This window comes from Gymnoscopelus braueri (genome assembly GCF_963280865.1).
Source record: "Gymnoscopelus braueri genome assembly, chromosome: 12".
NCBI classification, from domain to species: Eukaryota; Metazoa; Chordata; class Actinopteri; order Myctophiformes; family Myctophidae; genus Gymnoscopelus; species Gymnoscopelus braueri.
In genome coordinates, this window is record NC_137614.1 from 23,018,087 (window position 1) to 23,045,714 (window position 27,628).

At 39.5% G+C, this 27,628-nt stretch overlaps 1 protein-coding gene and 1 long non-coding RNA gene across 5 annotated transcripts; both read right to left on the reverse strand.

The window, feature by feature from the left end:
- Nucleotides 1-5,424: 5,424 nt before the first annotated feature.
- On the reverse strand, nt 5,425-27,115 carry tpd52l2b (tpd52 like 2b). Of its 4 annotated transcripts, XM_080443639.1 has the most exons (9): nt 26,887-27,115; nt 23,690-23,856; nt 22,568-22,716; nt 21,478-21,537; nt 15,025-15,072; nt 11,358-11,459; nt 9,688-9,714; nt 7,544-7,592; nt 5,425-7,124 (listed from the first exon to the last, which is right to left on the reverse strand). In XM_080443639.1, the coding sequence occupies exons 1-9, from the start codon at nt 26,903-26,905 to the stop codon at nt 7,041-7,043; spliced, it is 705 nt and encodes a 234-aa protein (XP_080299765.1). In that variant the 5' UTR covers nt 26,906-27,115; the 3' UTR covers nt 5,425-7,040. The 4 variants fall into 4 exon arrangements, with proteins under 4 accessions (XP_080299765.1, XP_080299767.1, XP_080299766.1 ...); XM_080443641.1 differs by lacking the exon at nt 21,478-21,537; XM_080443640.1 differs by lacking the exon at nt 9,688-9,714.
- On the reverse strand, nt 9,948-11,351 carry LOC308096265. Its single transcript, XR_013934130.1, has 2 exons — nt 10,505-11,351; nt 9,948-10,297 (listed from the first exon to the last, which is right to left on the reverse strand). It is a non-coding gene; the product is annotated as an uncharacterized lncRNA (long non-coding RNA).
- Nucleotides 27,116-27,628: the final 513 nt, after the last annotated feature.

The window sequence follows — 27,628 nt, forward strand, 5'->3', positions numbered from 1 at the left end:
CCCCGCATAAAGGTTATGGTGGGTACCCCAACTTTCAGCAGCTGTCAAAAATTCCCCTAGGGAAACTGCATTTCAGTCTTTGTGAGATGTGTTACTAGACACTTTTACAAACACATTGGTGAAGATTTTTTTTGGTAAGGAATTTATTCTGCAAATATCCCCTGACTAAATGGAAATAAGCCTTCAAGATTTGTGTGTTGAATCCTTTTGACTATTGTATGCACATGGTTTTACTTGTACGTGCAAATATGTCAATAAAGTTTTCAAATTAAAAAAAAAGGGAAAAAAAAGAGCATTGTTTAATTTTGTTATCATTTAATTTTGTTATTATTAACTTGTGTTAATACAAAAAGACCTACGTTCAGAGTAATTCAGGAAACAGACGAGGAAAGCTAGTTTTGAGTTTTGACACACCATAGGCTACCAAAGGCATAATGTTGATTACAAAGATAAAGGGACTCAATTCGTGAAATAAAAACAGTGTAGGTACTAGTAGGTAGGTATCATTGCAGCAGAGAGTATGTCTGGATAGTGCAGGTACCTTGGACTAGACATCTAGTGGTTCTCTCAAAGACTGCGTACGTGGTGTCATGTATTGTGCCATACTGCCACCAAGTGTTAATATAATATTTTGTGTCCAACATAGTCTTCAAAAATAGCCACATAACATGTTGACTCATTTTTTTGAGAAGTGGTTGGATTGAAATGCTCTCAAAACACTGCGACCATTGCATGAAGTTGCTAACTGGCACTTTGAGCATTTGGAAACAAAACTAAACAACATTTCACCAAACTATTGGTGAAATATATATATATTTCAGAAATTGGCAGAAATTTCCAACTGAAAACACGGTCATCTTACTTAAAGCTTTTTTACTGGCTCGTATGCCTATCCGCTAAATCTACTGTTTGCACACCTTCGAGAAACTGGACCACATGCTGGTGGCTACTCACACACCTGGATCCACAGAGGCAGGGATGAAGTTTCTGGATGTTTATTGACGATTCCAGTTCCCAAACATAGAAAACAATACAAATATAAAAGTACAATGTTGAAATACAGTAGTTACTTATCTTGTGTTGTGAATACTATTCTCGCTGTTCCAAACTGTTCTGCCCCAGAGCACAAAAATAGCAACCTCCAATTCCCTCCTGTTCAATCAGCCAAGTATTGATTCCACCTGTGATTGCTGCAGAGCACTAGGCTACTCATCAACTGAGGCACAGTGGTGCACTCTGGCACTTGACCACATCCCTAAAACACTAATAATACACAATCAGAAATAGACAACTACATGTAGCCTACTTCACTGTGAAATGTTGTTTTCTCAAATGTGTTTTATGAAAGGTAATTTTTTATTTCACATTTGTTATTATAGGCTAATATTGACTTGTGTTTTGAGTTCACATTTCAGATTATGTTGCCACCAAGCTCTCATTTATCCACATTCTTCACTTTCTCATCCACAAGAATTCTTCTTCTTCTACACTCTAGCCTCCTCTCCCACTCTGTCATTGTCACCCTCATTATCGTCAGCCGCTCCACTTTCATCTAACACTTTTCCACCTTCTCAAAAAGTCTTCATTCCACTCTACCACTACACTCGCTCCCACCACCCCATGTTCTCTCATCTCCTCCTCACTCTCCACAAGGTCTGACCGTCTGACCACAGCAGAACAACATCATCCCTATTATTGCTGTAATGTGTTCAGGACTTCTGTAAAAGTGTCATTTATTATTCCTAGTTTGGCTACCTAGTTTTTCCCGGGTTACTGTGCGGGGGAAATTAATTGGCACAAAGTACTTGGGAGTTCATAGACTGGCTGGCCTCTGCCAGGCCAAAGACAAAGGGAGATAAGTTTATGATGGAAGTGAATGGAGGTCCAATTGGGCTAAACTTGTGATGTCACAATAAAGTTTAAGCTGAAGTTAAAGGTGTGTGTTGAATGACCGACATTTTTTAAATATATATTTAACAAATTTATTCTGGAAGTCAATGGCGGTCAGCTACTTCTCCATAGTAGGGGATGCTCATAAAGTAGGTCCTCCACCAGAGGGGAGTAAAAATGCCTTCTACTACGCAGCCACAACACAGTGGAATGCTCTACCAATAGCCCTGAAAGTTCTTACTTCCACATTAAGGTTTAAGGGTGACCTAAATGAATGGCTCCATGAACATTCAAATTGGATATAGCCTAATTAGTCCCCAGCTGACCTCCCCCCCATACTGTAGTACTGTAGATAGCAGTTACATTTTAATAGGACCATCACGGTAGGAAAAAGTCCAAATGTGCATCTCATACATCAAATATATTGCCTCAGGCTCAGGGTCAAACTTTAATCCTAGATAATAATAATAAAAAAGACAATTGTATTTGACATAGGTTGACAATGGCTGCATTATTGAGCTAAAAGGGGGGGGGGGACCTGAAAGAGCTAAATGTCTATAAGGGAATAGTATCAAGATGATTAAGCTTAATGTCAGAACAAGGCTATACTGTTTGGGGGGGGGAAACAGAAAGGATCGAAGCCACAGACCATTTAGTCATTTAAAGGAATGCTTTATTGATATCCAAACTTATGACAAAACAAAAACAAACGTTTTTTATTCATCGTTCTTCCAAATCCGATCCCTTTTCATATTCTATCATTCTACCAGCGATGCTCGGGAACCTTAGGTAAAGCTAATATGGACTCTAGTAGTCTCCTGTCTTCCTCTGCATTGGCTACCATTCAGGCCATTTCACTTCTCATTGGCACCCGAAGAAAATAAAGAAAAGCACAATTATCCTTTTTAATAGTTAAATCCCAGCACCCTAATTCAATCTGTAGTTTTTAACTAGTAGGAAAAAGGGCCAATTTTAACAAGGTATTAAGTATACAGTCGTAATGAGTCTTAAAGTTTAATTTGATTTAAAAATATGTTAATTGGTTGTGATCATTGGACTTGTCTCTCAAGCAAATTATCTTATTCGAGAGACAAGTTTGCTTAAAGTAAGACAAACCAAGGAGAGTGATCTGACACTGTTTGCAACTGGAGCTGTTGCACAGAACAAATTTCCTTCAGGATTAATAAAGTATATATCTATCTATCATGTTCTGATACCCTTTGACAGACTTTCTCCCACCTTATTTGTATCAAGTTAGATTTCAAGACTCACACCAGATTAAATTGAGTGTTAAAAATGAGTGTGTGTGTTGTGTACGAGCATGTATGTGTTTTGTTGTCGTTTCTTTCTCCATCCTGCTATGGCAAAAAGTGAAAGGAGGAACAGAATCAGAGAGAGGGATAGTGTTGTAACAGGTACTTAAATATTGGCAACATTTTACAAATGGCAAATTAAATATATAAATGATAAACCAACTACTCTTCACACAGAAGAGGCCAAAGAAAACAAAATCAGAATATCACCTAATAGTAATAATTCACTAGCAACAAATACACAGACACAAAAGAGGACATAAGAAAGCGATGATACATGGGCAATATTCTGAAGTATATTTTGATGGGGACAGTTGGATATAGTTTTCATAATAACTATATGCAATATATAGTTATATGCAATATATATATATATATATATATATATATATATATATATATATATATATATATATATATATATATATATATATATATATATATATATATATATCGTTATAATATATATATATAATATATATATATACACACATACATACATACACACACACACACAATATATATAGTGCACATTTGGCACATTTTTACTTCATCAAATTACAATTTGATTACAAATCAAGTGTTGCTTGACACACATGTGGTGTGCATGAAGCGCACTTTTGAGGTCCACTACTGGACCTCAAAATGTTTCATACGACCTACGACAACTTCAGAGCCATTACAATTATGACCACTAGTATTTCCAGTCCACACCAGGCTATTCAGCGACACTCATATATGTTGGCGATGATATATGCAAAAAGGTGCCCATGTATCATCAACTTTGGACAGATAGAAGGCAGAGATAGCTCCGTCCCTGGACAACACACTGAGCAGAGGATCAGGGGGAGAATAAAACAATTATTATACAATCTTCTACTTCATGTTGAGAACAATAAAAAAGTGACAGTGCTACCCAACTATTTGCAGCGGTTTTAGTTTCAACTTCAGTTTCTTTGTTACAACTGTCAGATCAGTGTGTGTGTGTGTGTGTGTTGCTCAGATACAGGATAAGTGTACACAAAGAGTAAAATATAGTTGGCATATGGTGAGTTTGTTTGGCCTTGCACAAGGTTTATGTGTGATTAGGAGTGTATTTGTGTTTTTTAGGGGTTGTGGCTCTTCATTTTTCAAAATGGCATTTTCTCAGTTTCAGCTGTGTGGCACAAGTAGCAAGCATCGGACCCTACACAGTGAAATCCTTAGAGTTAATTTAATTCTTAGAGTGTACAAATGTAACCACTTAGTTCGATTTGTACACTCTCAGAGTTAAAAATGGATTCATTAACACTGTGGTGTGTATACATCAAAACTCAGCCAGCCACCCAACCAACCCATCCATCCATCCATCCATCCCTCCCTCCCCCCTCCTCCAATCCTGTCTGTACAACTTTAAAGAGGAACAGAACAAAAAAAAGAAACAAAAAGAGAGATGACAAGGAAGCAAACAAAATAAACCAATAGGAACATTGTGTTTCTGTGTATGCCAGCAGAAGCATCAACTCGCATCGTGTTCTGTATATACACAGCAGAAGCATCATCTCACATCGTGTTCTGTGTATACAAAGCAGAAGCATCATCTCACATTCTGTGCATCAACAAAAAGGTAAAGGTATGTGGCGTCGGACCAGACCAGGGCAAAAAGAACCTACTGTACACATTCAAATTGGCCTTTTTGAACTGTAGAGGTGTACTCTTGGCCGTAGTCACGACATGCAAATGGTGACGTTCTTGCATACTTCATAATGCCTCTCAGATCGATCACAACCCATCTTTCAGTGGAAACCAGTTGAACCAATAAAGCCCAATATACTTTGTTGTAGGAAGAAAAGTTTGAACATTTTCACCTACAATGCCCAAAATAGGGGCGGGCAGGTTGAAAGTGGTTAAACAGAACTTCACTTTGCCTTGGATTGACTATCACTAGTGTTAATCAGTTCAGTTTCACAAACAAAACCTAAAAAAGGTGCCCTCGGAAAATGAACAGGACAGGAAACTGAGTACCCTGCCTGGCCATAATGTTGGTACATTGAAAATCCACGGCCTCTCTAGAACAGGACCTCCAATACAGGGGTTCGTCACTAGGTAAACTGGCCAGTAAAGCAGACAAACCTACAAGTCAAAATCAATATTTTTTTTGTGTGAAGCTTACATTATACTCCATCGCACAAGGGTGATGCGCCAGTATGTTCCCAACCATATATTTTTCATCTAAATGATCATCTCCAGAGTTGCAAAACCTTAATCCATGTCTGTGATACTGATCCCATAGTGACTCTTTTCGTGTGTTCTCCATCTGTAGAGTTTACTTCATCTCCCCTTGTTAAACCTACCGGCTCGACTGCTACTCTACCAGTCAGCGGCCTCAGTTACAATATAGTTTCTTATATAATTTGTACATAATAGATAAAAGTTATGTAAAAACATTATGCAAAGCAGTGTAAAATAGTTTATAATACAAAATGGTTTAAGTTTTTTTCTTATTTTGTTTTTTGTCCTCTTTACATCCTGTGGTGTTTTTTTGAGGGTGTTACACAAGACTTCGGTCGTATTTGCATGACTGGTATTTTGTACAGTTGAGATGAGATATGAACATGCGTTAAGCAGTACTAGGCCTTGGTGGGTTGAGATGTGTGTATGTGTGGTGGTGATGGGGGGGGGAGGTCCCTATTCACAGTCAAACCACTATCCTCTGAACTATACTGCCCTCCAAAGGCCAACAGCACTGAAGATCTTTTGGGTGTTTTAAATGTCTCACATCGTGTTCAGTTTTCATCAACAAAAGCTAATATCACTGAATGCTTATATGCTAGCAGTGGTTCAAACAGTACACAGTAAAAATCTCCATGTTAATTTGACTGTTTAGATGTAACCAAATGGACTCGTAAAGGGTCCATTTGGTTACACTTGTATACTCTCAAGAGTTAAATTAACATTGGGGATTTTACAGTGTAGGTAAACTTCCAGGTATTCTTTTTTTTCCAGTTTCAGTACTCAAGGGAGCTTTTCTTTGGATTTGCAGCGCAGCATACATGTCATTCTGCATTCACACACCACTAGCAAACCCATGGGTGTGCTATGGTCAAATAGTCAATATGCTAGCCAATAGATGACTATAGTGCCAATGGTGTTGTTGTAGTAAGTAAGTTGACTTTGAGAAGTGCTAGTTATGCTATTTACTGCTGACTGTCTATGTCACCAACATGTTCAGCTGCATATCACTTTCAACACTGGCCAACAAAGACTAGTGGAAAAGACAAATGGAAAGACAAATCTATCATTCAATGCCTCTGTTCAACCAGGAAACATCATTTTCTTTAACAGTAACAACCTGGTTAAAAAAAGGCACACACGAGGAACACTCAGTCGGAGCGTGGTCTAATTGGACAGGATGAGAGGGTGGGACAGAAAGTGGATGCAGGAAGTGATGTGATGAGGTGGTGGGTAGGCAGTTATGGTCTATAAACAATTATGGTTGGGAGTACAACAGTGATGACATAACAATTATCTTTCCTTAACAACAAGGTAGAACTTTTCACGGCTTTCGTAACCAGCAGAAGTCTGGATTCTTATTTAGGAACAACCAAGAGATACTCATCCAATAGACCACCACCATGTCAACCAACCAGATCTTCCTAAACTTCCACCAATCGTGGCTTGAGCACATAATGCCATAGGCATAGACCTTGAGTGACTGGTAATTGATTGGTGGCAAGTCATCGAGGAGCAGGGGGTCAAGGGATCAGGGTTGACTCAGTGAGGCGATGTCGGTTCAGTCTCGGGTCGTGAGGAAGGCGTTAGGGAGTAGGAAGTGGATGAAGAGGAGGGCTGGTGTGTTCAGAAAGGTGCATTGTCCTGAGTGGGGTTGGCATCGGTGGGAGACATGGCCTCTCCGTTCCCTTTGGTTCCTACAACCTTGTACTGAAGACACGTTTAGAGGAACAGAAAGGAGAGAGAGAGGATAAACAGTAAGTTAATTGTGGGTGAGAAGATAAAATGAGGTTGGAGAGAAAGACATTATTGAATAATAATATAAATCCCCTTGCTTTTGCGCATACACAAAAACATGCAAGTACACACTAAACACAAGTATGTACATTAGTACATAAAACATTTTTTTTAAAACATACATTTACATTTGAAGTTTTGAGGGTTGCAGTTGCCATGGGATAGAATACTTTTTAGAACATACCCCATGGCAACTCAAGCCCTGCTACAGTGAACTGGAACAGTCGTGTTATCAAGGCAGCAACATTCTGGTATATCGTTGTTATGATAACATGACTGTTCCAGTTGAATGATTAAAATAACTGGAACAGTCTAGTTGAGTGTATTCTCACCTTGAGGTTCCCCATTTTGTCCTCAAATGACTTGAAGGTGGCAGAGTTCCTGTCACACAGGCGACAAAGTGAGAAACACAACGGTTATCAACGTGTTAAACAGTGTTACAATCACTGAAACAGTGTTTATCATCGTGTTACAGCCAGAGAGTTTATCAATGTGTGTTATGTGGTGCTTAAGAGAGAAACAACGTTTATCAACAGGTGGTGATTAAGACAAATTCAGCTCACGTCCAGTTGATTATCACAAAACAATGTTCAGGAAAAAACAACCATACCAACTTGATTACCAACTGAAAATAAGTGCTTCTTGTAGAAAACCTGTGCCATGTTCTACATTATGACAGGACTATTTTGTAACTATATAACTATATATTATATATTGATGCAATCTATATAATATAGATTTTGTAACAGCATAATGGTGTTACAGACAACATTCAGCCACTAGATGTCGCACTCCACTCCACAACACCTTTGTTGCAAAAGGTTCCTTATTTGCCCAAGTTACACGACACCTACAGTATAAGGCATGCAGTTAGCAGCATTGTACGGCACCAGCTGCCTCCAGGAAAATTCCCCAAGGAAAACGGAAACAACATGTATAAAGGCATCAGTCAGATTAGGTATTTACAGAGGTAAGGTAAACAATTCCCAAGTATTTGTATTCAGAGCGCTGTCCTCTGCTAGTTTTTATTCTATAGGGTTACAGAATGACGCAGAAAAGGATTAATTTGCTAACTATTACCTATACTGTATTGAGAATAGCAACACCTTCTTCCATGTTAACACTTTAAAAGTAGGTGAAACTACAGTATGGGCGTGTGTGTTTGTTTTGAAATTGTGAGACCTGTACTGCACAAACAACTGCTTGTATGTATATATTATGCGCTTGTATTTTGATTGCATTGTTGTAAAGCACACAGTGATGCCCTGAGTATGAAATGAGCTGTACAAATAAAACTGGACTGGATCAGGTGAATCCAGACATGACGTTTTGTTACCAGACTGAAACCCACTTCAGTCATGAAGGTAGGAGGCAAGGTAAAGGACATACTGTAGACTATGGAAAAGAGGTACTGTACAACTACATAAGATAAACATGTTTCGAATATGTATAGTTAAGTTAAAGCAGCAGTAAGAGTAGGTAGTATGCATGTGTTACTTTACCTCATAGCAGGCATACTTATGGAGTGGCGGATGGAATAGTTGCTACTTTGTAAGCATTAAAGAAGAAGGGACACAGAAGTGCAAGTGTTAAAGAAGCAGGCAAGCAGAGGTTCACACGCACACGCAAGCGCATGAGGCTATCGTACCCACTGGTGCAGACAAACCAGTATACCAGACAGACAGACAGACACACAACCATTTTGGCAAAAGCAAGAGTGCCCATAACGGCTTATTTTCTCATTCGTTCATTAATAAAAACCAAAATGCATTACATAAGAACCTGTTTAGAAAATAAGAAATTAATTCATAAAGACTAATGAAATGATCTCCTTAAAATGTATGGGAACTTGGGAAGACATGCATAACACAATTAAACATTACCAAACTTGAACATACTAGGGTAGTTCTCTGCATGTAAGTGATTTTTTATTTTATTTTTTAAATTAAACCTCTATATTCTGATAGTAATCATTGCAATAGTGTTTGTGTAGTAACAGGGGTCTCCGCGTCTCTCCAGCTGTTTAGTAGACAATATAGTAAAAATACAGTACATTTTCAGATGGGTTGCCAGTTTCATCCAGTCAGGGCTTCAATTTGATAGTGTTCCAGTTCCAGTTTTTGTCTGCTCTTTTTTTGTTTGTTTCATTACTTCCAATTTCACTTATTTATCCTGTATCCTGGTTAAGTTCCCTCTTCTGGTTGGATAAAATCGAACCTGAAAATTTATTTTCTGTTTACCGAAGAGCTGGAGAGACCCCTGTTACTGACCAAACACACTATAGCAATAATTATTACTATCAGACGCTATTTAACACCTCTTTTAACAAAGACATATATCACTTACAGTACCTTTAAGACTCAAGGTCTCAACACAGAAAATAAAGCATGGCAGAATGTTTTGAAACAGAGCTTAACCTCATGACTTTGATGTGATAAAACTCTAAATTGTTGTTGATATGACCTGTTAGTCTTACCCAAATGAGTTAGAGAAAGGCAGCGCTCTGTAGACAACCAAGGCCGCCATTAAAAAAAAACAAGAAACAGGGTGAGGTAGAAGCAGTAACATTAAAACCACTACTACCTGTCAGACCACCACTGGTAACAACACACCTTGAATCGGACAATGCAGGGCAATGATATTGCTACAGTCTCTACTGGGGAAATCCACAGGTAAAATACAAGCATAGAAGCAAGGACACTAGGGGATGCAAGGGTGGATAAATGGATGGATGGATGGGAGGGAGGGAGGGCATGCAAGTTGGAGACATATGAAAGAGGACTGGAAAAATAATCAATAAACTTGATTAATGAAAGTTTCAAGAAACATTTAGGATGAAAATGACACACTTACACACACAGACACTCATGCACGCGCACACAAACATACACACACACGCACATATTTACACGTGTGTAAAGGTAAGTGACTCCTATATGAGCAGACAAATTAGAGTGTAGATGAGTTAAAGACATGATGGAGCTGGTATGGTTAAGGTTTAGATCTACACCTCTCTACGTCTACCCCTGTGCACGTCTCAGGCCCAATACAAACACTGTAGTCTTGATAAAGGGGTTAAAGGGATACTTCACTTTCACATAAAATAAACATTTAAAAAATATATTAAAAATAAATGAAAAAAGTAATGGAAAAATCACGGCCCCCTCACGCATTAGAGTGTCCTACTAATGTGTGAGGGGGCCTTTATTTTGGCATAACTTCTTTCATTTTTTAAAAATATTTATTTTTAATGTTTATTTTATGTGAAAGTGAAGTATCCCTTTAAGATGTACACCAGCATCTATTAATGTTAGTACAAATATGTCTACAGGAATGGTTCAACTATTTGACAAGACTTAATTTAGTCGTACCATCTTATTTTACAGTGTGAATGCATCCAAATGGTCCTAAGCGTTCATGCTTACACTCTCAATAGAGATATCTTATTTAATAAACTATGACAATAAAACTGAACCACCCATCAAGACAGCATGCGTTTCAGCTCTACAACCATCAGCAAGGTCTAGGCTGATGTTGCCATACACTGGTCTGGGATCAGTTTCAGAATTTTATAGAGTTGTTCTGATACCGATACCAGTATCGGAAAAGCTGCCGATACTGCCTAAAATACTGGTATCGGTATCGGCGAGTATGCCAGTCTATGCCGATCCAATACCACGTAATGTATCACATGATATATCCATTAACAATAATCAATTATTTTGTATTTCGAATGCTTCAGTTGATGTTGCACTACCTGTTTTAACTTGCAGATGCACTTACAATGATTAATGGAATTTGTATTTATTCCTAGATCAGTGGTTCTCAAACGTTTTTAATTTCAAGGACCCCCATAACTGAAAGAGTTACAGACCTATAAGGGTCCATTTGGAACCCCCTCAATGAACCCTGAGAGTCCCTGGACCCCACTTTGAGAACCACTGTCCTAGATTATTTTTTAAATTACACACAGGTATCGGATAGGTAAGTTATGGGTATCGGAATTGGTATCAGGAAGGAAAGAAATTCGGTATGCAGCAATGTTTTTCTGTTTGTGAGCAACAGCCTCCCATAGATACAGGAAACTGATCCCTAGTCAGCATTAAGAGGCAGCTTCAGCCCACACACTGTGTGTTGCAGCGTTACCTCATGTCTCCCAGTCTCCTGGTGATGGCTGTGCCCACGGTGGAGAGAGCTGCACTGGTCTTCTGACCTGCCTGAGACAATGTCTCTGAAGTCTTCTTATATCTAGAGAGAGAATAAGGGAGGAGAAAGGATGGGGGAAGAAAGGGATGGGCAAAGGGAGAAAGAACAGGGGAGGGCAAGAAAAAAACAAGTCAGAATAATAGAGGACAGAAGGAGGGATGGGGTAGAGAGTGAGAGAAAAGACAGATGAATGGTAGCAGGGAAGACAGAAGACAGAAATTAAAGAAAGTATTCAACCCACTCTGAACACTGCTGATTCCCCAAGCCAAGACACCCTGCATTCAGCTGGTTAGTATTCACATGGACACAGATACACAGCAGCTCCAACACATTAGTACAGGTATGGATCAATCACAGCACAAATAACTAACCTCAGAACTAGCTGTCCAATCAACTACATTTTTACAATATATCTTTCCTTCTTTTTTGAACCAAGATAGTTGGGTTACCTGGCAAGATGGATTGTGAATCCCAAAAAGGTGTGAGATACTTAATTTTATCAGGTCTTTTTTTTTAAAGAATATGATCAATTCTAGACGATTGTGGATTTGCCAAAATGCTTAAGTAGGCTAATCCATAGATTACATTAAATTAAGTAAGTATAGCAGAGTATAGTATCTTTATAGAATATATTTTGCAGTTAATTTCCCCACCATGAAACAGGAAGTTCAATCTAGATTAACTGGATCAGCTGGTACAGAGGAGACATTCCAATTTGGAACTTCAACATAATTGGAAAAATTCCAAACTGGAACATTCCACATTGCTCTATCAAGCCAACTGAAGCCAGATAACTCCAGCAGGGTTTCCAAATAGGGTTTCTTCTAACCATGAGAAAGAAAACAGCTACTGCTTCCGTGCAACAAAAGCTCCAGAGCAGCAGCTATTGATCATTATACAACTTTATGATTTACTTGCATGAAAGAAATATTAAATGGCTGAAACACATCCCTTATTTAGATCCTTTACTACTACTACTACTAGTAAGCCTCTACGTAGTAGATACGTAAGGTCTAGTATTTGAAGGTAGATGGGAAGATTATAAGGAAAAGAAATAGACAATACTGCATTCTACCGTTATTGGTAAATGGGTCAGAAACGATAAGGACAATATAAAAGGCCATAACCAAGTAGAATACAGACAGATTTGCCCATTCACCCTGCTTCAACATATTTCCTGTACACCGTGGCCTTAAGACAAGGGAATGTATATCAAGGTGGGGTCCTTGAAAGGAGTTAAGAGCTGTGTGGTTTCGCACCCACCCGTCCAGCCAAACCAGTGACTGTACCATGTACCAGCAGCAAGGGTGTGGTGGATTGCAGGAGGCTATTGTTTGTTTAAGCAGCAGGATCATAAAAGCTACAGAGGTCTGTTTCACAATACATGAAAAACACACATCCACAATTGTTAGGAGACTTTAAGGAACACGTCCCAATTAAAATCAAACCCCCTCCTTATTGACAAAATGGACATTGTCTCCACATGTTGCCTAAATTCAGAGCCAAGACATTGCGAACGAGATGTTGATTTCTGCCTATCAACAAGAAGTCACACAAGTTAGTGTAGATTAGCAAGGTCAACAGGTGTGGCACAAAGTAGTCACTGGATCTGCAAATACAGATACACAGGCACACATACACATGCACGCAGACAAATACACACAGCTAACAGTAATACACATTACCAACAGACATCTGGACAATAGAGGCTGATTGTCAGCAGACAACATAAGGTGGAGGTAATCTGGACTGCCAACTAGATGAGCAGATGAGCTCCTGGACTGGGCAGCACCAGCTATTCCTAAATCCATTACTTTGCATGTAAAGTCCTTACTAAGTTCATTTCAAACTAGCATTCTAATGCACTTAGTTGTACACCACTCAAACTAAGTGTATGTTTTTCAGCAGTTAAGCTGAGTCATACAAGTGGGCTTACCACCCAGTGATGTGTAAATCTTGATTATGGAAATACTTACAAGACAACTGGACTTAGAAAGGACTGACAAACAGCCGGTGAAACCAGCCCTTGTTCTCTGTACGTGTTTGTATGGTATGTAGGCTATAGGCCATAACCAAATCAGTTTGTCTTCGTTTTACCGACACAAAAACATAGCAGAGACATATTCCGATTTTATTTTATGAACCAGACAATTGACTTCATGATCGGAAGTAAAAAAGAAGAAAATCAATCTCAGAGGTTACTCATAGCCTGCAAACAAGACAGACAAAACAAAAGTGCGGATATCAAACACATGAAAGCAGTGAAAACAAAGGAAGGAGGGGAGGCTTGTGATGAATGATCTCTGGATCATAATATACAAGTGTAAGATTTTGAGTGTCAATTTAACCCTGAGAGTTAAATTTGACAGTGTGTTAGTTTCACAGATGAAACGGGAAGAGTGATTGCGAAGGTGAGTAAACATTCCTCTGATACCAAAACAATCTCCTCAAGTCAGATTTACACTTCACTGTGCACCGGTGTTGCACAGAAAAATAGCCTATCTACAAGCTCACAACACATCACGATGCGTTGCGAGCTTGTAGATCTACTATTTCTGGCGCACAACACCATCATACACCATCATACGGCAGAGTATAAATTAAGTATTAAATGAATAAAAAGACTGAAATGCAGAAATGGTCTCCATCATTCTACAGTGGCCCTACACTCTGGAAGTTCTCTGTTAGTCTACAGTATACTATGGACTCAACAACCATTACAAGGAGGAAGACGTATACCAATTTATAAAACTACAGCCAGGGTGGAAAAGTCCACCTGGCAAAGTGGCAGGTGAAGACAAATTCAACAATTAGTCTGAATTTGACCTTTCATAGAATTCATGGCCTTAGATTTAGCATGCTATAATGATTTTTTCTTTACCTGCTGGGATGGACATTATAGAAACATTAACTCTTATTAAACTTAAAAGACAGAAGTGACCAGCATGTGTAGCGTCGCTATGCCAACACCAGCCCACGCCCCAAAGAATAATTTCCAACGAAAAAAGCTCCAGAGAAGAATGAAAGAAACCTTACTGCATCTATTGGCGCTTTTCCACCGCATGGAACCGGCTCCACTCAGCTCTACTCTACTTACTTACCTCTTTTAGTTTTTCATTAGGCAAAATGACCAGACAGAACTGTCACTAGCATGATCGCGTCACAATGGACTACCCTATACTGCATGGACGCTCCTGAATACTGTTAACAAACTTTTAAGCTAGCCATTGTAAATGTGAAATTAATCAATATTGACAACATGGATTCTTTCTCACCAAAACTTAAAAAAAAAAAAATCAATCTATCAAAATAACTGTACAGGTAAAATGCATAATACTTTCCAGGCAGCATTGGTGTTAGCATTAGCTTTAGCATTGTTTGCACTCAGGACAGGAGTGGGTTGGATGAACTTGCTATGACAACCAGCTAAACTGAGGGGGTTATATTTGCAGTTGTAAACAAACTAATAATTTAGTAAAGCGAGTCGAGCCGAGCCAGTAGCATGCTGTGGAACACTAAGCGAGTAGAGTCAAGCCGAGCCAGTACAATGCAGAGGAAAAGTGACTGATGACACACAGGAACGTAAAAGTGAAAGGTGTGAACTCACGCTTCAGACTGGGCAATGTCGTCCAAAGTGGCTGAAGCAGACAGATATCTATGGACACAACAGTATAGGATTGGTCACACAATGTTCAGGGAAGGAGTAAGGACAGACAGACACACACACTACAACACCATGCACACAAATTTCAACAGTACTGTACAGGGTTGAAGACAGCCAAATGTGTGCTCTTATAATGGACGGAGAGAAAGTATTTACTTCGTATTCTCATACAAACTACAGTTTTCTTCACATGAGTGTAAGCGCTGTGTGACACTTCTGATGTCCGACTAGTCATTACAAACAAATTATACACATACACACACAAACAGTTAAGATGGTGGGAGGAAAATGGTTAGATTTAAAATGTCATAACACTCTGTGACGCAGCTGTACATTTAAAGTCAATCTGCACAAAAATACTTATATAATAATAAACTATTTGTGCAACTCTTATTTTTTCCTATAATATAACAAAGTGCTGTGAACTGTTATTGTATGATATAAAAAATAAGCCAACAGACAACAATACAGGTCAACTATTCACTCTTCACAAAATAATAGAGTAAAAGAAACTGCCTTGGCTACAGAACTGCTGACCACTGTATGTAAGCTGAAATTATAAAACCAACCTAGCTTGAATATAGTCCAGTCTAAGTCAAGGTGCTGAGCCTCTTATCAGGTCCATGTCACTTCTATGGGAAGGACTTGACTTGGCACTGCACTCTATAGCTATACCAACTATACGAAAAATGTGTCAGCTTTTATATTTACATTCCACTTTCAACATATGGGTCCCAAAACCTTCCCTATAATCGTTTATTTATTACAGTCATTCTTCCCAGGTCTGATGCTTTTGAGACATTATTAGACATGTCAATAGTCCTAGTTTTGGACCAGTGCTGTAGAAACTTAGTTCAGTTTGAGGACATTGTTTGCTGTTGTGTAGATGATTTGGAATAAAATGAGTTTTGAGTTCAGTTTGTTGCAACAGGTCGAGCTCTGGTCCAGTTCTGTCAAGGGAATGGGGTTATTTTAAGCTCAGAGTTAGTTTATTCAGCTGATGTTTTTCTCTATTCTGCATGATTACATTTTCATCCTGTTCTACCTTTTTTCTGCTTTATCATTCATATCCACTAGTGAATAGAGTAAAATTGTTCTGTATTTATAACATAACCTTGGTTTCCACTTTGTCACTATGACTAAAATTTAATAAAAGTTATGCTACTTCCCTCAGCCTTGATTGTCTGCATTGAATACATTTGAATATTTGTTTTTGTATCTGCCAGGCCAGGGGCTGAGACTGTGTTTTTTTCACTCTTGTGTGTCAGTGTGTCACAAACAACAGGACCAATAGGAGCCAAACTTGTACACTCTGGTAGTAGTGCAAAAAGTACACTCCCTGAATATTTTCCCAATCCATGAACGGCTGTGTTATTTAATGTTTTTGTTTCCTCAGGTCGGACGGCTGCATCCCACGACTTACACAGCCCTTTGTATGCGCTCCGCGTAGCACCTCCTTCTAGTTTAAAATAATATTACATCAAAGAGACATGGCAAAACACTTTTGATTCTCAGCTAAATTAAACTCTGGTCATGGAAATACTGTATGTGTTGGGTCAAAGAGACAACGAAACACCTTAGCAAAAAGCAGACCAGTGTAGAAGTACACACTGCAAACACATTAATGGATCCAGCAGCAGATAACACACTGATTAGTCAGTAAGCAAGCTGGCACATACACTAGAGGTGTGCATTGGCACTGCCCTCACGATACAATTCGATTACGATTCACCAGGTAACGATTCGATCCGATTAACCTTGTAATAATTGCATCACACTTTTCTTAATTACTGCACAACATGGCAACTTTTTCATCAGTCAATACAAGCAGTCAGATATACTGAACAACATATACATCTGGCTGCTGCTCTGTGCAATTAGCAATGATAGCATTTAAAAAATATATATAATAATAATAATTGATATATATATATATAATAATTTATAATCGATTATTGACATTTGTGAATCGATTCATAATCGTCCATGTCCACATTGCGATTAATCTATGAATAGATTATTTTCGAAACCACTAACATACACACACACACAGAGAAACGATTTGCACACACCAAACCGAGTTGACCTGACCACTAAAGAATATCGTTCGGGAGATCAACCGGGTCAGATGTCGGGTGTAAAGGTGTTTAAAGTAGCTGTGTGCACGCCGAGCATACACCGCACAGATGGTCGGTTGATCGCGCTGTTATGTGCCTGCGTGAGAGGAAAAAACTCCATGCCAGGAGGTGCCAGTAGTCTGCAGGAATCTGCAGTGTAAAAAGGTGTTTCTAAATGTACTTTAAAATGAAAATGTAATTTTTTTGTACCTACATTTTAACATCTCATTTGCTGTGGCCACATCCTATTGCCTTGTGCTATAAAAACCAGACACTGCTGTCCCTGTTGACTCACACAGGACTGGTTATTGTAGTGGGTTACAGCAGCATAATGCCTCTTACTGTACAATCCAATGTCATCACTGAGACACAGTCACTGTCACGTTGAACATGGACTGAGAGACCGCCTGTCTGCCTTCTATTTCAGTGCTTGTCTGTAGTTACAGGGTGTACGTACCGTATGTGTGTGATAGAGAGTTAGTGTATGCAGTGCATCTCTTTATCTGTACCATCTTTGTCACATGGCACACTTACTAGCTTTTTCCCCCGTTTGTGAGTGTTTTCTGTAGTCTGTTACACTGACCATCTCTATGAGTGTAACTACACTGTAAAATAGTCTTAATTGAAGTCTGACCGAGTAAACATGTATCCATAAGGGTCCAATAGGTCTCTAAATACTCCATTATGTATGTTATTATCTTTCTCTCTGGTTTCATATATCTCTTAACCTACTCTTCAACTTATTTTCCTTTTGTGTGTAATTCTGTATAGCATTATCACATGATACTGTGTCTGTGTTCATGCTTGCTCAAAGGCCAAAGGCTACGGAATGTGCCTGTCTGCACATACTGCAGTGCTTCTCAAGCTCCTAGCCACGAAAATGCACTTCTTATCCTTCCTGTGTGTGCGTGTTCACCATTTCCATGGTATATTCACCGTATAACAGGATCCATGTATGATGTTGGCACCTAACTGTGACCCAGTGCTTGAACACAGAGTCTTGCTGTCCCTGGAGACAGCTTTACATTATAGTGGTTTATGTCTCCCCGGGACCCAAACTAGTGAAAATAGCGGATCTACAAGCTCAGAACACGTCGCGATGTGACGTGTTGTGAGCTTGTAGATCCGTTATTTTCACTACTTCATAAAACTATTTTTTCCCTCTAATGGTTTTTTTTATGGAATTCTTTAGAAAAACATTTGAATTTCTTTTTAAATTATGAAAAATTGTGAGGAAACAAGAAATAAAGGGGTATTTACACGCGACCCATAAAAATTGGTCCATGACCCACATATGGGTCCCGACCCACTGTTTGGGAAACACTCCACAAAGCAGTGTGTGCACACGTGCACGCTTTGCAAATATGTGCTCCTTCTCTGCTAGTGTTTCTAAAACTTCTAAAATGCATAATCTGTGTGTCTTCACCTTCCACCTCTCTTAACACGTCATGTGACAAAGCAAAAACCTGCTAGAGCTTCCTCTCTCTTCTGTTCCTGTCTGTCCCTCCCTCCCATTACCTCTCTATCTCACATTCCATTGCTCTCTCCTTCCCACTCATTCTTGCAACAGCAAGTCTGGGCAGTCCGTCTGGTCGCCAGGCAGCAGACAGAATTGTGTGTTGGGATGAGCCGTGCTTTATTTCAGGCATGCTTGTGGTTGTGTGTGTATATATATATATATATATATACGTACTGTATATGTGCATGATGGTGTGAAAGCACGCCTAATTCAAAGTACAGCATGCCACCCATGTCAAGCTGAGCTAGATAGCTGCAGAAGCCGGTGTAGCTAGTTAGCTACAGAAGCAACCATCCAGAAAAATTCCATTAGCTTTAGATTACACAGCCACCGCACAGAGGACACAGGGACAAAACTCAATACATTACTGTACACTTCATACTGCTCATTACTGGTTCATATGGATTCATTCAGCAGTGGAAAAATGCCACTGGATGTGTAGAGAGAACTTAGGAAGAAACTGAAACATTTCAAATCACAATATTCATCTGCTTAATATATACTTTGTTGAATGTTGAAAGCTGAAAGTTGCAGCAGATCTACAAGCTCACAACACATCATGGTAAGACTTGTTGTGAGCTTGTAGATTGTGTCTGTTTTTGTTGCACCTTGCCTTAACTTAAAACAGAAAAAGGTTCAGTTGTATGATTTTTAAATTATAATTGTTTTAGTCATGGCTCCATTATCAACGTGTTTATCACAGTTTCTCTCTCTACAATATTTACCACATAGCCTGAATAAAGGCTGTCATTTTCACTCCGACTGACCGACAATCTATTCCTCCATTTGCTACATTACAAGGAACGTATACTTTTTTGCATTTTCAAACTTTGGCTTCATTTATACTTGTTGCTCAACATACTGTTGGGGACAGATTTCCAACTGACAACTCCCTGAGACACTGTGTATAAGCTAAAAATACATTCTGTCTATGCATAAATGAGCAATTCTTTACAGCCAGTTCATCCAGTTCAGCTATATTAAATTGAATTCTTAAATAGAATGCACCACCATCATTCCTGTAATCCTACAATAATACTATTCAACTGCATAAAATTACAGGGATATTTTTCATTGAGGTATTGCATAACAGAATTTAAAAAATAGCAACACACAATGGTCTCTGTGTGGGTATAAACGCAGAGAGGAAGTGGTTGTGCTGAAAAGCAAGAAAAAATATGGAAGAATGCCTGGCTGAGCTAGGAAGTGGAAATGAGGATGTCACCAGCTGTGCCTGGATGGCCAGAGGTCACATGACCTGTTGGAACAGGAAGTATAAAACAACTGGAGAAACCGATAGGAGATAGATGGGATGGGGGGAGTTATAAGAGAGAGGGTGAATGTGAGGTAGAGAAACAGAGGAAGAGGGAACGAGGGTGAGACAAGCACAAAGAGAAAGAAAAGGGGGTGAGGGAAGGAGAGAGAAAGGCTGAAAATGAGAGGGAGAGAGAAAAGACACTGCCAGGAGACAACAGATACAAATAAGAGACAACGAAAGAACCGCATAGACAGAAGAAATATAGAAACAAACTGCCGGAACGCTACATGCTAGCGTAGAATTTAAGCTTCAGTCCTTCACGTTCTCGTTATCATCAAGAAGACAAAGACGGGCAAAGGGAACACTGTGGGGCCCAAACACAGCAACACAAAGCTAATACAGGGTTACACATCAGGTTATCAGATACCAGGGTCTACTTATGCCTATTCTATAATTAGTTGTGTACCACGTTGCGCACCAAAAATAGCAGATCTACAAGCTCATAACGCATGATTGGCTATTTTCAGTGCACAACACTGGCGCGCAACTAAGTATAAAATCAACCTTAGCAGACCACAAGGGACAGCCGATTGAGAGGAGGTGGTTATGCGACACAGACTGTAATGGTTAGGTGACAACTCCACACCAACAGCAGAAACAGACTTCTCAGAGCATTACAAGTACTGATCTAGGAGGAATACCGACTGAAACAAGGGGGGGGTTCTCAAAATGAGGTCCATGGACTCCTTGGGAGGTCCTGAATCTCCACCAAGGGGTCAGTGATCAAAATTGAGGGGGTCGCACTCGCAGATGAAGAACAACTAGAGGTTGACTTTACTTTATGGTCAACACATAATAGCAGCACGTCACTTTGTGCCGTGCTGCAAGCTTCTGCATCTGTTCTTTTTTTGAAAAATCTTGAAAGTGTTAGAATTTTTTTTAATAATTTAGAATTACGAAAAAGTGTGAGAACTGCTGATTTAGAAGGCATTTGTAGAATCGGCCTCAGGTCGTAATGGGTTAAACCAGTTGAGAATCACTATTACAGAAGGTTCTCAGAGGGATCCTGAGTGTAGTTCAGTACTACTGCTGCTACTGTGAGACGCTGGGTCAATACCACAGGTTAGAATACAGCTGTTCTCAAATATAGAGAGAGGGTGAGAGGACAGTAGGAGCTAGAAAGCTTGAGAGAAGGAGAGACAGTGAGACTGGTGTTTTATTTGAGAGGAGGAGAGGGTGATGGGTAAAATACAAAGAAAAGAAAGTAAGCACAGAGGGAGACAGCGAGGTGGAGAGAGAACCAGAGTCTACGTAAACAGAGAGAGCGAGTAGCGAGTGAGGGAGTACGCAAGTAAATGTGAGAGAGTGAGAGCAGAGCTGTATGAGAGCAAATACTGCAGAAAGTGCACACACATGCATGCGTGTGCGTGCGCGCACACACACACACACACACTCACACTCTATTAGTACTGTGCGAGCAGCAAACAGTACATTAGACTCACAAATCAGAACCGGCAACTTTCTCATTCCACTCGCCCAGTTTCTCTGTGGTTTTCACATAGCTAGAAACAGACATGAAGGGAAGTTGTGATAGAAGATAACATACAGGATTAAAACTGCAGGTGTTTAGAACTTAGAAGTAGTCAGGGCTACACATTCCCACTCGCAACGGAAAAATGTAATCCAATTTCTTTAACCCATGTCCTTAGTGATCCCTGATATTTCTGGTTTATCTAAAAGGACTGTAATCTTACCAGGAAGATAATTGCATTTCCTCTGCAATCCATAATAAACCATACAGTACATACAGTCGAAGGGCCCTCCAATACAGTACCATAATACATAACATATTATTTCATACACTATATACTTCCTTTGATTTTCTTGATGGTATGTTAACACATTGAGTGCCAAAAACGGTCCGGACCGTTTTTGAGAAGCCATCCATTGTGTGCCAAAAACGGTTATGACCGTTTTTGGGAAAAAAATTAAAAACAATTTTTTTTTTCTTCTTCTTCTTCACAGCACCAGGAGATATCATTTTTTGAAGATTTAGACTCCAATCCACTTCCTGGTTAACTTATGACTTCAAAAGCCTGTATCTCGGCTCCTGTGTACTTTTTTTCTAAAATATGTATTTTTGACTATTTTCGACTATTTTCAACTGGCTGCAACTAGCGGATTACCTAATTGCCTTATATAATTCGGTATAACTGCAGAGTGCTCAGAAGCACCCATATGTCATCATTGGATGACTCATGCACAATGGCGGGTACATCCGATAACTCTGCTACTGAGACCACAGTCACTTGGTCTGTTTGTGTCACACAGTACACATTTACAATTAAATTAGTATTCACATTGTCATAATAAATTAAATCATAATTACTGAAATTAAATGTGCTAAATAGAGTAAAAATGAACTACATCAGAAGGTCTGTGTTGTGTGACTTCCAACACTGAGCACCTTTACTAGGTTTACTGCACCGTCATTGGGTTTGAGGCCAGTGAAACCACTCACTCTCAATCTAGACACGCATACAGTATAAAACATATATCACCAGTATTAGTGTGTGGTGAATAGATACGTACGCATTGGATGTCTGTACGTCCTGCCAGCTCTTGCTGATGTTCTGTTTGAACTCGTTTAGTGGACTCAGACCCAGCTTCCTCTTCAGCTCTGTGGCATGTTTCTCTTTGGCCGACAATACCTGCCGCAAGGTATTGATCTCTTCCTCCACCTGGAGATATGGAGATAATAGAGAAGAGAGACAAAACAAGAAATGGGATGATGGCGGAGAGAGGTAGATAAGAGTTTTGGATTAGGAATGCATTATGTATAATATGTTTTCAATCACATTGCTATATGAATTTTCACAATAAACACAAAGGTCTGCAATATCCTAATATCCTAGTTTAGACACCATAGATGTTTTTCACAAGCATGGCAGACACCTCTGCTTCAGGCTGTGCGTCCAGTGTAGTGTCAGATTTTCAGCCCGCTAGTTTTTCATTGTTTACAAATGCAAACCTACACCACCTTTTTAACATTGAGTCACGTCTCGCTTCCTTAAAGACGCACTGCCGGTGCTTTTTCTGATGGAATGCAGCCAGATGGGTCTATTTTTGGTTTTGGCACTGTGTTTTGCCCCGTATTGGTACCTAATATGAGCTCAGAGCAGCTCTGCCGTAGGTAACGATCATATCTCCTCAGACAGATATGATCACTTGTAGATATAATTGCTCGCAAATTCCATAAGTGACGATCCTAGGAAAGACGGCTTCCAAGATACATTCTGTTCAACTGTAGCGAGCAATCACAAAAAAGTCAAAAAATTCAGTTTAATCTCTTGATGTGTCGTTTGACAACAGAAACCGAAACCCAATAGTATGTAAATGAAAGCAGCCGTGTTGTTTAATACATTATATTGAAAAACGAAATAACTGTTCAGAGTGTTGGATACCACAGAAAGTTGACTTTTTATTAACATAGCTGGCAATGGTGAAAATGGATCTAACAGCATGTACAGTACCATCACACTGAAATCACACACTTAAAATAAGGCTATTTCTTATCGCATCTCATATTTCTATCACTATATTTATCGCACATCAGATATTTTCTCCACATCGTGCAGCCCTATTTTGAATGCAGAATCCCTCATTCAGGCAGCAAAATGGCAACCCACTTGAGCGGTGGAGTTTCCTTCCTACCTTGATGAGTTCTTGGTGAAGTTCCTCAGCCTCTTCCTCTGACAGACCAGGGGGCAGAGGGTTGACAGAGTTGCCCACCGCCCCTTCCTCCATCATCACAGGGACGTCTGTCAGACTGTCTGAACGCTCCACATCTACAGCTTTGTTAGGCGAGTTCAGGTTGATGTCTGGGATGGAGACCCAGAGAGGGAGAGGTGAGAGGAAAGAAAGGCAAGAGAGGAAGGAAAGAATAGGAAGGACACAATGAATAATAGAAAGAAAGAAGAAAAGAGACGGACAAATTGAAAATCAAAATAAAGGCAGGAGAGAGACAAAAGGGACAGTTGGAGAGAGAGGAAAGCGAGAAAGCGATAGGGAAAGTGAAATGGAACAAGTAGGAGAGAAAGAGAAAAGGTACAATTAGTCCATTTGAAACATTAAAAGCCAGGTGTGGATTACGCACGGACGTGCACATACACACTCACATACACACACACACACACACACACAGCAACCAAGGCAAGTGAAAGGCTAGTGTTGCAGGAGACATCCGGAGAGGAGACAGTAAAGTGTCAATTAGCAGAACCAAGTAGGTCTCTGTGATAGGAGAGAACCCCCAACACTAACCACAAAGTCTCCCTGCTCCATTACACCATTTACTACAGCACAACCGGATCTGAGACAGCAGGCTCCATTAGGGAGATATTGCTGAAAATTACACTGTATTTCAAGTCAACTGGTACATTGATGGCAAAAGGGAGTGATAATCCACTCCACTCACTGACCTGGAAGATTGATGCCAATGGTAGGTGGGTGACTCAACCTGAACCAACTGCATAACCGACATAAACTGCATAGAATAATGGGATGATGATACATAACATGAGATGACTCATTAAATAGACTACAAACTGAAGTGGGGATGGAATAGAGCAGCGTCAAGAGAACAAAGAGCGGCCCTTTGTCTCAAAGACAGAATGAGATTGGTTGAGTCCTGACTGGGGCTTGGCTACAGTACAGTACAGCACAGAATCTGCCACGCAAAGGCAAACAACACAAGGTTTTAAAGGTCACAGGTCATGAGTGATGATAAAGGCTTAATGATATCATATCAGCAACAACTACACCCACAAATTGGATTCAAAGATGCAGGCCAGAATCGCCAGATGAGGTCATTTTTCTTCTCATCTTCTTCACCATTCATCCAGTTTTACTGCTGTCAGGCTTCGTAGGGCAGAGATAATGGCACACTAACACAAAGCCATACACCTCTATGCCTGCCTTGTATACAAACAAATTTACATGGGGAAAAAACAACTCTGAATCAACCCCTGATATCAGTGGAAGGGACTGACTTCATAAAAACTGCTCTCCAAACAGATAATAAATGACCCAACATATTAAACAGACAATATACAAGAACCAAAATACAATAAAAAAAAATTATCACACAAACCAAAGTCAAATATATGTGGGATCAAAATGCATAGGTATAGCATTTAGCATTTCATCACCAAGTGCTATCAAGCACAGTGTACGATAGACTTTAAGTTATCTATTGACAGAACTCAAAAACTGCTGAAGGAAAAACAATCCTAATTGCTTGGCTTTTGAGTCTACTCTAGGCCAACACCCAAAGATCCATAAGGAGTAGTATGTCAAGAATGACTTTTCCCCCAATGGAAAAGACAGTTTTAAGAGACTAGATGCCCAACAGGCAAGGCCCAATTCACTCAATTCTCCAGTATGTCATACTTGAAATAGGCCAGCACACATCACTTCCTATTAGTAAAAAGAAGGCCTTTAACTGTAGGTCAACTGAAGCAGCAGAACCCAATACAAGGTTTACCTTTATGTATAATTGTAAACAAGATGCAGAATTTGCAGCCATGTTTAGATGATGGCTACTAGTCTTCTAGAGCACTTCCACCAGTTCCATACAATGTTGTTCACTTCATTACAAACAGTTTGAAACACAAACCGTTGCAACTTTGACAAGAGCAAAGTGTAATGATAAAACAAATTGATTTTCTGTTTTCTGTCAGCAGAAATGTGTAGATAACGACTATCAAGTGTAGATTTCCGTGCAAAAACAGAGGCAACAGCAGTCACACAACACGTCCTGTCAATAATGCCATTGCCACGTTAAACTAACTATATGGCAGTAATAGGTACTTAAGAGTAAGCAGTAGCAAATAAATTGACATCAACTCTGAATTAGGAATTATCCAGCAATGTTGATAAACATTGTGTTTAAGTTAAGACCTATTGTGATACATATTATTGCTACAGGTTACCTAAATGCAAGGCCACCCACCCGTTTGTTTACAAGCAGAACAGACACGCCCCACGAGAACTGGAATGTTTAAACTTGCCAAGGTCTGTACATTTCCAAAAAATGACCCACAGTAAGTACAGCAGCTGCTGACCAGAGCTTAGTCATGATGCGATTTCACTTTTTATGGTAATAGTAACACGACATCATCTTCCTTTCCCATGAACCGGTGTGTGAAGCAATCCGGTGACCTAGTCAATTCTGTGACTTCAGGGGTCGTCGTGAGAGGGTTTGTTGGGTGTTTCAGGATGTTTTACTTATAGTTTCAGTAAAGTTTCAGATCACACGTAAGGTATTTTAATGACACACTGTTCATATCTGTAAGATATTATGTCCTTCGCCATTAATCTTAAATGTTAATTAAATATACTTTATATCAGACATTCAGAATGAGACTGTATGCACCAGAATTTGGTTATCACAATACATGCTTCATTTCAAACGTGACAGCATGCAAATGTAACATGTAAACACCTTTTATTTATACACCTTAAATGTTTTGAAAATAGAAGATCTAAGTGGGAGGCACAGACTGACACATCAGGATTCTATAGGTCACACTTTTCGCTGCAACAACTGTCCCTGAGTGGTATTTCCAAGCGGTCTGTTGTTGCGTAGGGCCCACTGACTATCTTGTTGCTGTATGTATGTATGTATGTATGTATCTATGTATGGTCGCTGCACAAATATCAGTTATTTAACAGCCAACAACCCCAGACAAAACAAAAATATGACACAGGAGTTGTATGAACTAACGTTCAGCAGCAGCATTCCGTTCAATAGCAAACAAACCACAATATATGCTCACAATAATTCAACAATGCCTGCCCACATATCGTAGCTAACGTTGGCTAGCTGACTTAGCTGTCTAGCTAACAATTACCTTGACTGGCGGGATCCATGGCGTCGAAATGACAGGTGGAACTCTCTCGAGTAGCTTATTAAACGTTAAATGTTAGCAGAACGTGGATAAAAACAGACTATAGGGGTGTCCACTCGCTGAATGTAAATGTTTAGTATAGTTTCGTGTCAGCTTTGCTCCCACTGAGTCCAACTCGTCGAGAGACACTAGGAACAACACACTCCTCCTGAAGCTAAACAGCCAGCTCAGCTGCCTGTGTCAAGTTAACTGTCATTACACACCTACTTCCGGCGAGGGGAATTTCAAAATAATATTATCGGTCCCATAAACATGCAGAATAATCTTACAGTGGTGGGAAAAGTACTCACGTTTTTTACTTAAGTAAATCTGCTGTTTTCAAATGGCCAAAATATAGGGCTGAAGTGGTTAATTACAATATATATGTTTTGTAATAATAATCAAAATCTAAAGTAACTAGAAACTAAAGTTGTCAAATAATTGTAGTGGAGTAAAAGTCCAATATTTGTCTCTGAGATGTGGTGGAGTAGAGGTAAAAGTAGCCTACTGAAAATTGGAAATACTCCACTTAAGTAAAAACATTTTACAGTACTTGTACTTAGTTACTTTACACCATACTTTACTGACAATCTATCAGGGGTCTTCAACGTTTTTCAGGTCAAGGACCCCTTAGCTGAGAGAGAGATGAAGCATGGACCCCCGGCCCACTACATATTGTATAAAATTGTGTTGCAGTCACTGCAGA

Coding starts and splice junctions, on each gene's coding strand:
- tpd52l2b (XM_080443639.1), bottom strand. Junction 15,073..21,477: donor AAAGTTGCCGGTTCTGATTT/GTGAGTCTAATG, acceptor TTGTGTCCATAG/ATATCTGTCTGCTTCAGCCA. Junction 7,125..7,543: donor ACAAAATGGGGAACCTCAAG/GTGAGAATACAC, acceptor ACGTGTCTTCAG/TACAAGGTTGTAGGAACCAA.